This window comes from Colletotrichum orchidophilum, assembly GCF_001831195.1.
Source record: "Colletotrichum orchidophilum strain IMI 309357 chromosome Unknown Scaffold_11.1, whole genome shotgun sequence".
NCBI classification, from domain to species: domain Eukaryota; kingdom Fungi; phylum Ascomycota; class Sordariomycetes; order Glomerellales; family Glomerellaceae; genus Colletotrichum; species Colletotrichum orchidophilum.
The window spans coordinates 42,609-59,447 of record NW_019172967.1 but is presented as its reverse complement, the minus strand read 5'-3'; the positions used below and the strand labels follow the sequence as shown (position 1 = coordinate 59,447).

Sequence of the window (16,839 nt, the reverse complement as noted above, 5' to 3'; positions counted from 1 at the left end):
TCGGAGAAGCGCGAGAAGGCACACTGGTGGCAGGTCGCAGGACACCTTCCTCCCTGCAGTAGTCTAACCGATTTTTCGACCCTTAAGTAAGCCGAAAGAGACAAGCGCATTTCGGTGCCTTCCAGTCTGGGTCAACTGTGCCTCTTATTCAGGTAAGGCAGATGGAGATGGGACTTGGGGCAGGTAGGCCCGGGTAAAGAGAGTCAGGACATCGAATGAGCCATGCACCCAACACCTCTCTCCATCTTTGACCTCGGGGTCGATCATGGGCAGGGCCCACCTTGAGAGAAACAAAAAAACAGACACGACCGGGCCTGGAGCTGTGCAAGCACACAAGGAACTGGTCTGGGCGGGAGTCTGAATTTTGGGCCAAAAACTGGACCCTAGAAACGTCGTGGGCCCTTACAACGTGGTCCCGGTCATCAGCGTCATGTATTAGTAGAGCACCAGACTTGGTAAAAATACCCAGCATTTGGCAAGAGACCAACCATATCCAGTCTAATCTACCTCGGAAGCATGCCACAGCAGATGAGGACGATCAACAAGTAGAAGCAAGGGATGTCGACAAAGTTCCTCACATCTTGCCCGTGGTCATCGTTGACTTGACCCTTTTGCCATGAAAGTTCACGCCGGACCCGACCTATTCCATGCAGTCGTCGATGCAGGCAATGCAGGCGATGCAGGCGATGCAGGCAGCGAGCCGAACTCTCGGCAACAGGCATTGCAAAATATCAGACCATGCGTTCCCCCATGAACGCAAAACGGGGCCGAGGAAACTAGGGCAGAGTTTTTCTTTCCCAATTCCTGCTTCCAGTCCGAAGGTTCCGCTCAACAGAGTTGTCAAAAGGCGCACTCAACATGGGACGGACTTCGACTGGAAAATATAGGTAGACCTCGCCGCAACAAAAGGTCGGACGACAGCCGGGGCCACCGGCGTGACGATCGGGCCGTTCCTAGCACAGAGTCTACTTCACACCAATACCGACGCCGTGGCCCAGGCCGGGAGGTTCACAAAACGGCAGGGGAAAACCATTTACCTACCAGTGTTTTCCACTACTGTCGCCGGCACGAACTAGTTGATGATGGGTGCGCTGCTAATACCGGTCGCGCTCTCGCGAAAGGAAGACGGGAACAAGAAACCCGAAGGTTCCCGATATGCAATCAGATGCAGTAGGTACCACGGTTCATGCTTGAGGTATTAATGGCGTTTGCAAAAGTTTCTCGAGCCTCTCAGGAAGCGGGTACCTGAGCCTATTCAATGGTGCACCCAAACATCGTCAGAGGGAGTAGCAACTCTGAGGTGAGGGGAGAAGCTTAAACGCCCACACTGCATTGTCGATTATACGTACGTACATGCAGGAGATATCGTCCGAGATTGTGGATTGGCCGAGGCGACTTGCCCACGCCCCATTGCCTACCAAAGTCATCCCCCGCGCCTCAGATGGACGGCGCGAGTATCTCACGCAACTTTTCCACACATAAGCTTGGAGTTGCGATTCGGAACAAAAAGTTTTCTTCATTTGTCTGCCGGGCGAGCCCCCACATTCCCGTCCGAATCCTAGAACGATATCCTATCAGAGTGGAATTATTTTGAAGTCGAAAGCCATTGGTCTTGGGTCGCGATTCTGATTCGCCTTGGGGGAGTGCCAGTCTGTCCCCTAGACCTGGCAGAACGCGCAGTGCGCGCGCATGCCTACAATGTAGGTACTGCTGACGGAAGGGGACCGTGTAGAGAAAGAAGGAGGGAGGTGCGGATGGCTTATCCCAGCAAGACAACAAGGTTCGTACGGATAATACCTTACCTCACGGCACGGTACGCTACAAATACAGTACGACGGTGCCAGTGCGGGCAGTAGTGGTGCATTGGTACTCTGGAAGTACTTTATATTCGTGTCTATCCTTTTCATAAGTGGAGAAGCCGGGCGGCCGCACCCTGTCTCCACCCGGAACGTGATCCTGCTCGGGGTACGTGCCTCACTGTTCACCAGCTCATCAGCGACGTTCCATCCCCGGACAACAGCCAATCCGTTGCCGCTTTTCCCCCAAATCCAATCCAATCCAGTCCAGTCTAATTCAGTTCATCCCTCGTTCCCCCCATTTTACGCAACTTCATGATCGGCCTCCAGCATTTTCTTTTCTGGGATCACGCTTCTGCTCCCTCCTTCGGTCACCCGCCCACCCAGGATCAATCAAGCTCGCCCACCGGCGCTTCTGGCTTCCGACCACAGTCCATGGCTGGTAAGCATCCATCGGGTACTGTGCGGAAATACTACACCCCGGCATTCCGCTGCCCACGTTCCTGTGTCCCACATACTGCACCGCGGACCCTCGATTCTCAAAGCCTGGTCCAGGTCCGCTGCCAATCGCCCATCCACCAACCACCTTCCCTGTATCTCTCCGAGGAGGGAGCAAACACGCATTTCTCGGCTTCAACGTTTACTGCATTCCTGCACCGCCTTCACCACATATCGTTACCTGTTGAACCCCTGGAATGAAGCCGTTGAATTGCGTTCAGTGTCCCCTCCCCCGAATCATCCTCGTACTCATCACCTTGCTTGTTGCCTCGCTCCCGTCGACGTAGATCAAGCCGCACCGAACAAGCTACGGCGATACCCTCGCGTTGCGTCGCCGTTTGCTGTGTACGGCGTATCAAAGCTGTGGTGCCAGGTTGCTGTTTACCTTACCTAGTAGACGGAGCTGACAATCTCACTGGTGGACGTGCAAACAGCTCCGGTCAAGGATCAGACGCCTCTGGCATGCGGCAGGACGCCAGGGCAGGACGCCAACAGGTCACCCCCTCGTTCGGAACCCATCCCCGACCGCGCCATGCTTGGTTCTGATCCGCTCCCTGGGCCCGGCCGGCGTGTTTTCCCAAGGGATTTGGCAACGGGATTTGGGCCCAGACAGGGGTGAAAAAAAGTGATTTTCCAATTAGTAGAGTTTACTATACTTGATCGGGTATGAACTTCTTTATATAATCAAAGCCTTAATGTGGTGATTGTTTTTAGAGATTAAAACTAATAAAATATTAAATGTCTTTGTATAATAGTAACTTATATTTTACAAATTAAAGTTTTCTCTAAAAATTTTAACTACTTTTTAAACTAAGTTATTTAAATATAACTAAAAAAATATAATTCAATTTAATATAATTTAATATTAACTACTTTAAATATTATATTATTTGTTTTTTAATATTAATAATTAGTAATAAAGAAATTATTTCTTTTCTTTACCACATAAATATTAACTTTTATTTTACTAACAAGCCTTTAATAATCGTAAGTTAAAAAGCTATACAGGTGATCTTTCCCGACGTCTAATCAACTGCACCTATGCTATCTGTAACTTGTACCTAAATCCCGTTGCCAAATCCCTTGGTAAAACGAGCCGATGGGGTTCCTACCCAGGTTTCATCCCATCTTGCGGCCCCGGCTTCACAGCATGCCCTGACCACCCCCGTTGACGACGTCCCATCGAGCACGGCCAGCGGAGCGGTGTTTTGCTCGCAATCCAGCACCCAGCCATGGTCGACCCTCTTCCATTGTGCCGTGCCGGCGTTCCATGCACCAGCAAGAGCAAACAGCCCTTTTGGATGGACATGCACCTTGCTATTTTACCACGGTCAACGGTGAATGAGAGGCTTTCCCCGCATGTTTTGATGGGGTGCTGGCTCCCCATCAAATTTTGTTTGCTTGCCAGCCAACGTACTAACTTCCGCGCCGTACCGCTTCCCGCAGGTGGCCCTGAACTGTCAAATATTTTTTTCGTCAAGCACCTAGACTCTAGTCGACGCAACGGAGTCATACACCGGCCTCTGCGTACTAATGTCCCCGCTCGACCCCGTCCAGAAGCAAGGGCGAACCCAACCGCTAGGGATGGAGGCTACGAATACCCTGACATTATGAAGCTAAACAGGATGCACCCGCGTATAGTGAACCCACTGGCGCAATCAACACAGTTTTCTCGGGGTATGTTCCGTTCTGGTGTGACTTGGCCCAGCTGATTGTCACACTTACTATGAGTGACCGGCCGCGTTCTCGTCATCGACCATTGATGAGAGCTCTGAGCTAACAGTGCACATAGCCTGAACTTACGTTAAATAGATTGGGCAATATTTGTCTAGTAAGCAACCCGGTTCGTAGCCAAGCGGCGGTCGTGGATGGCACAGTTCTCCTCATGTACATCCTCATCCAGAATGAAGCGTCCCGACTGCCAAGGGCCATACACTACATCCGGGATAGCACTCTCTTCGCTGTCGTCTTGTCGCTGGACAGTCCGCCAGTCACACAATAGTGAAAGCCTCAACTGTCCCTCAAAGCAGGCGATGTGGCTACTCAACCCTCACTATGCGCGTGTAGCATCTCCAATTTAACAAACTACCTTACGTTGCTGTACCGGTCGGTTTTTTTTTTCCTTCTTCTGATAATGACCCACCGCCTAATCCCCATTACTAGTGTTTCTAGCTTTACAAACCGGAAAGTCTGAATGGAAATTTACCACCTACATTGGCGGTTGTAACCCCACCGTGGCATCTCGTAGGCGCCGTGCCTTTTACTATGTAGAGTCGATGATACGAACACCTACTCTATGAAGGTTTTCAAAAGTAATTCGGGCCCCAAGGGAGTCTTGCAAGGCTTGCTTAGCGTGCAGCAACATCATGGGAGGAAAAGAAAGCCCTGAGACGAACAGCGCGGGCTCGAATGATGCAATGGCCATCCAGAGACCCAGCCAATGCCATGTAATCAACGGACCCGTATGACTGGCAAGGCTTTTGCCGACCGATGCGCCGTTCAGCCCGGCCCACCGCTGTCTCACTTCAACCCCTGCTCGTGGACATGGTCTGTCTCCCACACCTTCATGCACTCACACAAATTATGATTTTTTTTTTTTTCATCATCTGTTCTTGGTTGCGCAATGGCTCTCCAGCGCAACCCAGCGCAACCGAGAAGAACGGTTGACGGCTCGACGAAACTGGCAAAAGTGCTCTCTTGAATCTTGCAGCAGACGGGCGCTCGGGTTTCTACTATTGCCACAGGATGGAATCCGCCCATCGCTTTGCGGTCCACGTGGCCACTCTGGCCTCATCTTCCGCAAGTCCAGTCCTTGAGACGCCGACCTCGTCGACATATTTGAGCAAGTGGAAACCAGAGAAATGAAGAGACATCTGCGAATCCAGACAATACGGGCTCTGGCCGGACAGAGCCTTCAACTTGCGGGCCTTGGCTGTAGTATTCCTCAGTCTGCAGACGGTTGGCAGCCGGGGGGGGGGCCTTGAGGAGTGTGACCAGGGCTACGAGGATCGCCCTCTACAACCCTCGCACTCAGTGACAGCACATGGTGGGTTTCTGGCCGGAAGGACAACGATGAGGGTCTCTGTTCGACCACATATGGCCGTATTTGGTTTGGTACAGCTCATGTATGTACGGAGATGCGCATAGTACATGTCTGGTACAGTACATGGTCGACTTGGTCTACTTGGTCTACTTACAGTAGTGCAAACAACACGGATGAGCTTGGGGGGTTGCCTCGGGAGGGGTGAGTGTCGTCTCCTGCAGACCACCTGTCGGGATGTCGAGCTGCGGCATTGGAGGGTGGTGTATCCGTACGGAGAGTATGGGACCAGGTATCGAGCATCCTCTCCCTCCTGGCTGGCACCTGCCACACCTTATCAGGGTTGCGGACCAGGGGGGGTCTTCAACTTACCTAGGTACCTGCTCGCTTTCCCCTTGCACAGCTTCACAAGTACCTTGACCACATTCCACCGCATCTAAAGGCTTACCTGAGAAAGCCCTTTTATTCTATCCCCCCTTCTTTACTCCACTGTCGTCAGTCCTGCGCCGGAAGACTTGCTGTTGTGCTTCAGGCGGGTATCAATCCGTTTTTCTTGCCTTTTCCTATTGCACCCAGGCGGACACGTCCATCATTACTGCGGCTCGTTAGTCCCCGGTTTCTATACTAACAAATTGCAGTCAAGCCAAGAGCTGAAGGAGGGTAGAAGCTCACGTTGACTAGACCAGGGTACCTCCTGGTCAGACGTCCTGCTTTTCTGGTCGTTCATGTTTCCACAACTGCGGGTGCCAGTCTCGCTGCCCCTCGACCTCAAGTCATCTGCGCGGCCTCGCTGCTCAAACGCCCCCCTCGCTTGCGGGACGCTGCTTCTCGCCCGCACTCCTCAGCTGGCTGTCACATACCACGGCAACAATCGAGATACACTAAAAAGCCCTAACTCAGATCATTACGAGAGGTAGGGGACCCGTCGACAAGCTCAACTCGCCTCCGCCTTGCAGGTCCATCCTTCCTCCAAGATCCACCTCAGCCCGCGAGCCTTGAACTCATCTAGGGCCCTCACCCTCCAGCTCGTGGTTATTGGCTCTTTCCTTCTCATCTGATTCTCTTCCGAAGACAGCCGCATCCTTTTTCCTCGTGTCGACCTTGGAAAGATAGCACACGCGTCGTGTTGGCTTGGTTTTCTCCCCTTCCCAGTCGCCAACATCACCTCTTTCTTGGTCTACACTACACATCCCCCTCCCCGAGACATTGCGTGGAGAGTTGCGCTTTAAGACAAACCCGCGAACCAGTGGAGAGGCTCTCCCCCCCGATGTCTCAAGCCGTCTTGAAAACAAAGAGGACTTTGAGGTCCGTCCTGGCGCCCAGTCTCGCGAACTGATAGATCCGTTTGAACCACCCGGTCCCGCTCTCTCCGTCGTCTTTTTCTCCCAAATACCAGTAACGCCCCTGACGAGTCACAAACCTTCTGCTTTGTCGCGTCTTTCACTTGGACCGTCAATTTCGTCTCTTCAGCCACGAAACAGCATTTAGCAATTTCTCTGCCTCAAGATCCGCGTTCGAAAGCTATTCGCCAGGCCAACACCGACGATCTCACGCAAGATCCCGCTCCGTTTCTGTTGGTCTGCTTCCGGCCCCAATCGGTTTAATATTCTTCGGCCGGACTTTGGAATATCTACTGAGCAGCCCGCTAAGCAAACTTCGGGGCGAGTCTGGCTCTCTGCTGCATCTACCCTCGCGCAGGCATTTCGACATATCACAGCCAAGTCCCAAAGACCTACCGCGGGCATCAGGCTTGAGTGTCACCCAAAACAACACAATCTTCTCGTGTGCGAGGCTTGACCACTCCGAGGTCACGTTGGGTTCTGCCTTTTATGGTACTTTCCTAAACACATACCTCCGTTCCGCATCCATCACCTCTCGGAAGTCCCACCCTCTACCGCATCTTGTAGGATATTCGAATGCAGATATTAGCATCTCAATGTTGTCTAACCATTGCGTAGTTACACATCATATTCGCCTCCCCTCCTTCTGTATTCGTTCGGCAGTATTACACGCCGAATTTCGCTCCCGATAGCCTCTTAAATCTCGCTCAAACGACGCCTCAGTTCTCCAGGCTTAACGAGTGGATGCGCTTTTCCTTTCTGTCGGCTTGATTCCTCCGCTATCTGTGCTGTGGCCATGGTCCGCGACTTCAATCGGGAGCCATACCCTCGGCAATGGCATCCGGACAGGTTTCCAATTGACCCTCCTCCCCCCGAGGATGGCAGATACCACGAAGCTCGCGACGCTCGTAGACCTCCGATTGTGAGTAGCCGCAACGTTATAGACGGCTGACGTAGATATCTGACTTCTATTAGGATATTGAGAAGGCCCTGCGTGATCACTGCAACATTCCAGCCAAGAAGTTCTTCATGGTAGCTGTATTGGACGATGGTTCTACACAGGTGTTTGGTAACACGGGAGAAAGACACCAACCTAACGCTTACAGCAAATTCTTCAGCTTGAAGAATTTTGTTCGGCACGTCAACAACGTCAGCCACGCGAGTGGTGTGCGTCCTGGTGGGTTCTTATCCAAGCCGCGCCATGCTTGACGTATGCTAAACCCGCCATGTAGTTGCCGCTCCCATACAAGATGATTCCGAATTCAGCCTCGATGGTGACGGCTACCACCAAGCATTTGGCGGCGGCAGCTATGGGTATCGCACACACGATCGTCGTCGAATTGGGACCGACAACTATGATGAGGATGCAACCTACAAGACGCGCAAGAGGCACAGAGCAGCCATGGGAGGCGGCTATCGTAGACCCGTAAACGACGACGATGACGTTGCGATTGTGGTTGCATCAAGCTCCAAGAAGACGTTGAAAGTCGGCGACGATAAGGATCTCTGGAATCTCTACGAGCAACGGTTCAAAAATTGTCAGCAAACAGCCTGCAAGCTCATCGCCAAGGCCTGGGTCAAGGTGGTTGAGCCCAAGAAACAGACGAATCATCCCTACACCGGCCAAGACGAAAAGGCTCCAGATTGGTGGCCCAAGCCATGGGGGCCTACAAAAGAAGAGAAAGTCAGGCACAAGGAGCCTGATCATCTCTACAAGCGAGGTAAAATTCTTCTTTTGCAAGCGCCTTCCCAAGATGCACCTGTTGACTTTTGGATTTAGAGCGAGTTCATCTTCTGTGTCACATCCTTCGAATGATCGTGGAACCACCTGAGAAGCAGCACCCAGCCATCCGCAAGATGAACTTGAGCATCCTCAAGCTTGAAGAAGCCACGACGGAAGCCATGTCAGCATTCTTTGCGGACAAGGAGAACAAGACAAACGCCAAGAAGAAGCCGTATCTTGACGAGATTTTCAAAGTCGCCAAGATGGAGGAGAGATTCAAGAACGGCGAAGTTGGTAAGCGCATTTTTTACTACGCCGACAGGCCCGCTGCTGACAGGTTTTAGATGCGGATGCACAGGTTTTCGTCATGTCAGAGGACAAGTTTTCAGAGAACTATCCCTCGGATAACGAAGACAATGGCTTTGTCAAGGAAGAGGACGAACATCCATCCATCACATCCAGCGTATCGCCATCAAAGACAGGAGCACCGCATGACCTCTTGCACAACTCGACGGGCGATCACAGCCCTACAGGGCCGTTGCATGGAGGCGCTTACATGAGCGAGATGCCGATGCGCAGCCAGCAATATTCGACTCAGATGCTGTCCTCGAGCATCCATCCCGATCACCATTTCGTGGAAACTAGTAGCATCCACCCGCCTGGCATGCCACTTCAGGATCTGGTACCAACGACACACGATCCGCACCGCCGCGCCTCCTTGTACACCTCACCCACGGAATACTCTACTACTACCAACGCCGGAATGTATACACAGCCATGGCAAGGGGGCTCAGCTGCTCCTGGTGGCGCTCCCGTCTACTCGTTCACACCGCAGCAAACCGGACAAGGACAAGGACACTTTGCGAACCCTAGTGTGCCACTCAACCAAAATCAGTATATTCCCACGCCGTATGATAATATGTCACGGGGCGGGTTCGATCAGGTTTTCCGGCCTGTAAGCGCCAACCAAACGCCGGTTCAGAACTCTCAGGGGTTCCCAGGTTACCTACCTACCGATACACGCGGAATGCCTGGGTCTGGCGGGAAACCCGAAGCACTCACAAGAGGGCAGATGCATTGATACGAGACGCAGTGGACCTTTGAGATGTTTTGATGAGAGCGAGGCATCATGACGTCTTTGGCATGTCAACAGGGGCTGGAAGCAACAGGACAGCGTGACGACAATAAATCGACAGCCTACACAATCTTCGAGCAGGCCAGGCGCTTTCCAGGGATTCGGACGTATTTCCTGGACTTGACGACCACCGGGCTTTCCAAGGCAAGCCACCACAGCATTCACTCATTGGCGCGACCTATCCAGCCATTACAATCTCAATGTCATCAAGGTTAGGTACATCGGAACATCAGAGCGAGAAACTCAACGACGGTGCGACTAGTGCTTTCAAGGTCTTTAATCGGCAAGGCCATTATTTTTTACTTCCCTTGGGAGCGGCAATTCTATCTTCGTATCATCATCTGCGGGTCAAAAAGCAATCACTTGACAACGGAAGCATTTCGGAGCGCAGCAGCCGGCGACAGCAGTCTTCAGATCAAATTAGCAAAGGCTGAAGCAAAGCCATGTGGAGGGCGGGAACATTTGTCATTTCGACGACGACGACGACGACGACGACGACAGGCCAAGGTCGCGTCTAATAGAGCGATGAAGCGTGCTGATTTGCTGGAGTTTTTGTTTCTGGTTTACAACGAGGTCGAGGCTAGGGTTTTTTACAATCTTCCCGGTGGCTTTCCGATACTCGTGTCACGGCATTTACGCTGTCATGAGAGACACGTTTTCCTTTGTCCAACGTCTCTTTACCTCCCTACTTCAGCTTCTTATTAACCCCGAGCATCAGCATATACGGATTGGTTCACTCGGAGGGGGGGATGCCTCTGCCACAGGAAGGACGACTTGTGTCCTTACCCTTTTTCACTCTACTCTCGTGTTGTTGCTGGCCTCGGCCCTTTTTTTTTTTTTTTGTGCTTTTGGTTTGGTCGAATTTCATCCCAGAGGAGGCGCTTGGAAGAAGAGGTGGGAGTTATTGAAAATCGTGGAAACGGCTGCAAAGGAGGCGGAGAAAAGGGTGTCAGAAAAGAAAATGCTATCAATGGCTGACCAAAGGGGCAAAGTAAGAATTGATATGATGTGACGACGGGAGTTTTATTTATTTATCCCTGTTATGTTCTGAAAGTCTGTCAGGGGACGAGCAAGGGCTGTCTGAGCGACCTATGGGGTTGGTTATCTTGACTTTCAGTCTTGACAATGTTGCCCAACTATAGATAGTCAGTAATGGAACGGCAGTTTGCCCAAGACCTTCCTCATTCGCAATGCACTAGTGAGGTACTAGATGTCGTTGAGATTAGGTAGTCAACATCTTCCGTTCCTCTGTTCTCTTAGCGCCGGCTGGGTTGTCTCAGCTAGGTCAGTCAGCCTCATCGAATTCCAACGTCAATGAGGCTCTTCAGCCGGGAACCATCTAAGGGGGTTAGTGCGTGATTTTAGTTTGAACCTGGCATGTTCTCAAAAAATGAGGCAGAGGGAGAGCTTGGGAGCTGAACCCTGTCAAACGGAACGTGAAATGCAGTAGACATGTTGGGTCGACACCACCGCCACCAGGCATGCCAATCGGCAGCTTTCCAATTCGTGGCTAGCCTCGTCGTATGTCGTTTTGTCCCTTGAGAGATAGCTCTCACAGTGAGAGAATTTTTTTTAGGGGTCCATGGGCATGGCAAGGGTAGGGGGTGAGAGAACTGTCAATGAAGATGTCAAACGGGGGGGAGGAGGGGGGGGGGGGGGGGGGGGGGGGGGGGGGGGGGGGAGGGAGGTGGGGGGGGGGGGGGGGGGGGGGGGGGGGGGGGGGGGGGGGGGGGGGGGGGAGAGGGTGGGGGGGGGGGGGGGGGGGGGGGGGGGGGGGGGGGGGGGGGGGGGGGGGGGGGGGGTGGAGGGAGGGGGGGGGGGGGGGGGGGGGGCGGGGAGGAGAGTGGAGGAGAGTGGAGGATTGACTTAGGGCTTGCATAGTCTTGACAGCAAATCTGACAGACAACGGACGCCAAGGTAAATCGAAACTGGTGAACATGACTAGGTGCAAGGGTAGATTTGGTATTTTGTATCTGTAGAGCTACTCTTCCTCGGATCCCGGTAATTAGGATCCAGTTTTTGACATGTCAAATGTGATTGAACGCTTATTTCGGGTGTGGTAGGCAAGGAAGAGAGAAAAAGGGGGGGGGGGGTGGGCGAGGGTGGGCGCCGTCGCGGCGCCCGGCGGGACTGTGTGGGGTTCATATGGTGTGAGTAGAGAGAGGGTTGCGCGCGGTGGGTGTGGGGGGGCGGGGGGGGTGGGGGAGGAGAGGGGGGTGGGGTGGGGGGACGCGAGGGTGTGAAATGCTGGAGAGTTGAAGCCGGTCCAAAATTTACGGGAACGGGCCAGCGCACAAGAGAAGTCAGGTTCGAGAGAGGGAGGGAAAATAAAAATGGCACCCCGGTCACCGGTGCCCCGCTGACCGGTCAAGATGTGGAGTCGCCGGGCGGCCAGTCACCGGCCTGTGTGTACCACACCCCAAGAGCTTATTCCAAGGTTTTGTTTGTTGACCGGTTTGATCCACGCTCTCTCTCTCTCCCACTCGCGGTGTCTATTGCCTCTTTTCACTCCCCCCCGTTCTTCCCGCCTCAACCTTATTTCATGGATTAAGAATGTACATCGTCACCATCATGACCATCATCGCACGCCCCTCCATCCCATTCTGCAACCCCCATCAGCGTTCGATTGTTTTATCCCCCCCTTCAAAACCCCCCCCTGACTCCTGACAAATGACCTGTGTCATGCTTTCTATCCTTCTTTTTCTTCCCTCATTCTGCTCGCGGGATTCCCTGTTGATTTGATTTGAGAGAGAGACGGAGCTACTGGCCCGGCCCGAGGATTTTGGCTTCCCGCTGCAGAGTAAATCGCTACGGAAACCTTTTTTCCCTCTCTCTATTTGTACATACACCTCATGGCCCGAGTGAATATGCTCGCACGCCCCCCCTCCTTCTTCTTCATCTCGTCCCTCTCTCCTCTCCACACACACCAGCTTAGTCTGAAGTCTAGAAAAAAAAATTTGAGAGAGGTGACAGACAGCAGGGCTGAGGGAGGTAAGGACGAAGTGTGTTTCCGAGTCCAAGGGTTCGAAGGAGAGAATTGAGGTATAGGTGCCCCAGAGCACCTACCACACAAACAAACACATACAAAGATAGTTAGTACATGTGCACATAGAGTTTTCCGCCTAGAAGCTTGACGTGCAGAATGCCAGTGGGATGTTGTCGTAGCAAGCGGGAAGGAGGTTCGTTGGCAAATAGAAATACTGTTCTCGTCTGATTTTGAGTTTTTTTAGTTTTTTTTTTCGCGCCCCGGAAACTTTCTGTGGGAGCACATGGTGCGTGCGTGATATATTGATGGCCTCTGCATTGATGGAACTGGTCTACGTTGCTAGCTTGTAGACTTATCCCAGGTTTCTGTTGAAGATGAGAGTTGCTCAAAGATGGAGGAAGCTAAATGGGGTATTACTATTACACCAGTTTCTATTCCTATCTCATCGAAACGGGAAGTTTTATGTGGTGGGCAGCTTGTGTCTAAGCCTGTCTTATGTCGACTGCCGAGTTTCCCACGCAAAGCTCGTCAACGCTTCCGCCGCCATCACAGAAAGCCCCCTTTAGTGATCTTCCCGAGCAGTGCGCGTTCGCTCTTCACCCCACCCTCCCCTTTCTCCCGCGTCTCTCCTTCCGAAGCAAACTGCATCCTCACGGGCATACCGCGCGGACGTTGGGAAATCTTGGCTACGTCGACCACACAACCCCTGAACCCGGATCCGGCATCCGGACGGACGGCAGCGGGTGCTAGTTCCTCCCTTCTCCCCCCACCCCCGCTACGGCCGGGAAACGCGCGGTTGCGTCATGCACGATGCACGCCCATCCGCGGGGAGCTTTGTCCCTCCTCCCCGCGCCTCCCCGCGCCGAGCCATACCGTCACCCTGCCACGCGGAGTCGGACTACCAGCCCGGGACTGGTGCTTTTGTCGGGAGGGTCGAGGTCTCCGGTTCCCCGGCTGCGGGCGGATTGCAAACGAGGAAAAGACTGAGAGGGTGGTTTCACTGCATATAAGAAGGGCGAGTTCAATGCAGACGTGGCCTTGATATCGAATCCTTGCGTTCGTTCCCTTCCGGCCGAGGGAGGTGATCCTGCCGTACGGTCGTGATTTGTCTACATGCAAACGCCCGTTTGAAAACGTTAAACCCGGCACTGATGAGACGACTTGACGCAGGTTAAGCACTGGGCTTACCAATTTCTGGTTGCAGCTAATAATGGTGACATATGGTGTGTATCCCTGAACGACGGCAGCTCGTGCTAGTGATCTACAGCCTGCGGAACGGCAGGAAGGGGACAGTCCAATCACATCTTCAACGACATCCCAAGCTAACCGACGGGATCTGGATACCAATGCAGGCGTAAATTGCAACGTCCCCTATGTTCCTGCGGCTAAGCAAAAGCACCACAAAGGCGTTCCAATTTGGCCCTGCGACGAGTAGAGGACAGACCAGTTTGCACTCTTGCTACCTCGTTCCAACCTTGTCGATAGCCCTGGTTTGTACAGTGGATGCAATGGCCGCCCCCGTCTCTGCCTTCTTGATCAACCCCGACTATGTTGGAGGTTTCCTCACGCGAGAGTGAGAAAAATCTACCTAGGATCAGCAAATGTCAGTCTGTCTACGTTTACCTGAACTAGCTTTTCTAGCTAATTAAACCCAGCTGCGTCTTCACTTCTTCACTGCCTGCTTCATGAACATGCCTTAGCAATGCTTGGGTGATAAGAAAAGGCTTGATAGAATCACCTACCATGTTCTCAAGGTCGTACCAGACCGACTCGCGCACTCCGCGTTACAATGTCGTCTCTGTCCGATGAACGGTTACTACCTGGGGCCTTACAGTCCCGCGTCAAGCCTTCCCTGATCTGGGCCCTCGAAACTACCTTAAGGGAGGAAGAGAACAGACACTCATAGCGCACCCACAACACGACCAAATCGTATTCTATTTGTCTGTCTCTCAACGTATCTTGAAAATCAAGCAAGTGAGGTTTTTTCATTTCGCTCTATTTTTCTACAGGTCAGTCAAAGGGATTGAAAGTATCCGTAGGTCCATGATGGAACTGTCTGAACCCAGACGCTGTAGCTTTCAATTTCCAAGGAATAAGCCATTCTTCCGAGGACTCAGCTCCCATGCTAGGTATGGGTCCAGCCACCAAGAAATCGAATAAATGTGCTTAGACATCGGAACGTGGCGGCGTTCCCTTCGAGAGCCGGTCTCAGTAGTCAATTGGCTGTCTCGGGTAGTATGTTGCTCTACTTTACTTGACTTGACCAGCAAAGACATCAGACATCACATATTGCCACGAGACGGAACTTCATCTTTGCACATGGCTAGAGCCGGCGTCTTATTAGTGCCCTAACGCTGAAAAGCTCGGTGGCCCATGTAATGCCTCTGTTATGAACACCCAAATCCTACAAGCACAGCGTAAAGTCTTGTTCAACGCTGTGACCAAACTATATACGCGTGAGAAAACATGACAGTTAGAGAGCAAGATTGATTATGATGTAGCCTGTCTACCACGGCCACCGACCTTTATAATCGGAGAAAACAACAGAAAAGCAGCTTACTGCTGGCTGGGGGTATAAGGTGAAATGGAGAAAGTAGGGCCGTCTCGCATGAAATCCAGGGCCTGGTTCTGAACCATGCGCTGTGGCACCGGCGCGATCAATCCAGAGTCCTGGCACGACGGGGAGCTGCTGGGAGCATTCGCCGGAGCCATTCCGGGGGCCATTCCAAGAGGAATCGGAGGAACAACCGCACGGGGAGCAACCACCCGGGGGGCAATCGTACAGGGGACAATCACACGTTGTCGACAAGGGGGATCGTAAGAGGCGGAGGGTTGGTACTGAGGAGTACCATGCTGATGGTTCGTCTGGTCGATGGGAAGGTGGTGGGGAGGCAACGCTGCTCCCACGCTTGCCACGGGGTAAGGGTTCTGGTCTTGAGCCGAGACCTTCTAGGTCGTACCCGCCGGTTCCTCCTTGTTTGCCTGAGGGTATGAGAGACCCGCGTTCTGAGCAACTCGTTTCCAAGTCTCTAGTTCCTTGTAGAGACGTTCGCACTCTTGCTTCAGCTTGTCATTGGAGGCACTGAGCTCTGCTATAGCTTGCTCCGTGAGCAGCTTCTCAAGAGTCCACTTCTCAATGTTTTGTGTCTCATTCTCTTTGAGTTGGTTGATGAAAGTTACAGCACGCTGAAGAATTGAGCCTTTGTTCTTCTCGCAGTTGGGCACAATCTTGGCCAACTCATTGATGCCTTCGTTGATGGTTTCACGACGACGACGCTCAACTGTGTTTGGGTCAGCCTACAGGTGGATTAACCTTGACGTCAACAGTGCTTACCCTCTTTGTGGTTGTCTTTACGCATCTTGTGCCATTCTTCTGAGCCAACATCCGGTTTCTTAGCGGGAGTGCCAGCTGATCCAGATGAGTAACGGTGCTGCGGCGGGGGAGGCTGATGCTGCTGGTGGGGCTGGTGAGATTGCTGAGTTTGCACAGCCTGGAGGCCATTTGTGGGTTGGGGAACGGTGGGAAGGCCGGGTAGCCCGTCCGGCGGGCTCAGGTCTGCATGACTGAAGCCATGGTCTTGACCGTGGGTAGGGTCGTTGCTTGTCTGTGCGGCGAACTGCTCTTCGGTGGTAGGAGGAACATGGAGGGTAGGATACATCGATCCAAGGGCAGCGGCAGCAGTACTAGAAGCATTGGCGGGATCAGCTGCCTCGGAATGTTCAGCAGCCGCAGCTTGTTGCAGGGCGCTGAAATCGGCGGCGCTGACACCGTTGTGTGCAGCGACTTGAGCAGCCTCAACAGCATTCTCGATGAAGGCTGCAGTGTCGGCATCTGAAAGTCCAGCACTGACGCGCTTAGCTTGACCTGGACTCATCGACTCTGATAAGTCGTCGCGCTTTCGCTTCTGGCCAGGAGATGGGGAACCAGCCAGCTCCGACAAGTCTGGATGCTCGGTCATGACGTCGGCCATTGTTGCTGTGTTGGAGAATGGTTGGAAGAGATCGTTGGTCCAGAGGTGAGAACAACGGGTGGTCAATATGCGAAGCCTTTGGTATGCAGTTGCCGCGAATTTGTCGTCGACGCAAAGTTAAATCAACTGAAAGAACCCGGGAACTGAGTGAGTTTGGTTAGCATCAAGAAACATGAGATAGCAGCTTGGCGACGAATATTGCAAGTCGCGAAAGAAAGAGTCGAGGCAAGTGAGTGAATGTCTAATGCGCTGCCAGCCGGGACGGGAGGCAGGACGCAAGTTCACCGGAGCTGAGTAGTGTCCGGAAGGAGCGACCGCTTCTCACAAGCAAATCTTCAAGCGCTTGCTCT

General features: G+C 52.8%; 5 protein-coding genes across 5 annotated transcripts; 2 read left to right on the top strand and 3 right to left on the bottom strand.

Annotated features, from left to right (window-relative positions):
• Positions 1–2,250: 2,250 nt before the first annotated feature.
• On the top strand, positions 2,251–2,923 carry CORC01_01998 (uncharacterized protein; the record flags this gene model as incomplete). Its single annotated transcript, XM_022613650.1, has 2 exons — positions 2,251–2,577; positions 2,711–2,923. Coding segments are annotated over 2 exons (540 nt in total), but the record flags the coding sequence as incomplete, so codon positions are not given.
• A 432-nt stretch (positions 2,924–3,355) lies between these two features.
• CORC01_01997 (uncharacterized protein) lies at positions 3,356–4,054 on the bottom strand (the record flags this gene model as incomplete). The annotated part of the gene is made up of 2 exons (XM_022613649.1): positions 3,356–3,611; positions 4,020–4,054. 2 exons carry the CDS (start codon positions 4,052–4,054, stop codon positions 3,356–3,358), a joined length of 291 nt encoding a protein of 96 aa, XP_022479740.1.
• Positions 4,055–5,026: 972 nt separating this feature from the next.
• On the bottom strand, positions 5,027–5,588 carry CORC01_01996 (uncharacterized protein; the record flags this gene model as incomplete). The annotated part of the gene is made up of 2 exons (XM_022613648.1): positions 5,027–5,226; positions 5,492–5,588. 2 exons carry the CDS (start codon positions 5,586–5,588, stop codon positions 5,027–5,029), a joined length of 297 nt encoding a protein of 98 aa, XP_022479739.1.
• A 1,882-nt stretch (positions 5,589–7,470) lies between these two features.
• Positions 7,471–9,478, top strand: CORC01_01995 (uncharacterized protein; the record flags this gene model as incomplete). The annotated part of the gene is made up of 5 exons (XM_022613647.1): positions 7,471–7,596; positions 7,650–7,851; positions 7,907–8,395; positions 8,455–8,691; positions 8,742–9,478. The coding sequence occupies 5 exons, from the start codon at positions 7,471–7,473 to the stop codon at positions 9,476–9,478; spliced, it is 1,791 nt and encodes a 596-aa protein (XP_022479738.1).
• A 5,989-nt stretch (positions 9,479–15,467) lies between these two features.
• CORC01_01994 (helix-loop-helix DNA-binding domain-containing protein) lies at positions 15,468–16,489 on the bottom strand (the record flags this gene model as incomplete). Its single annotated transcript, XM_022613646.1, has 2 exons — positions 15,468–15,799; positions 15,853–16,489. The coding sequence occupies 2 exons, from the start codon at positions 16,487–16,489 to the stop codon at positions 15,468–15,470; spliced, it is 969 nt and encodes a 322-aa protein (XP_022479737.1).
• Between the last annotated feature and the right edge of the window lie 350 nt (positions 16,490–16,839).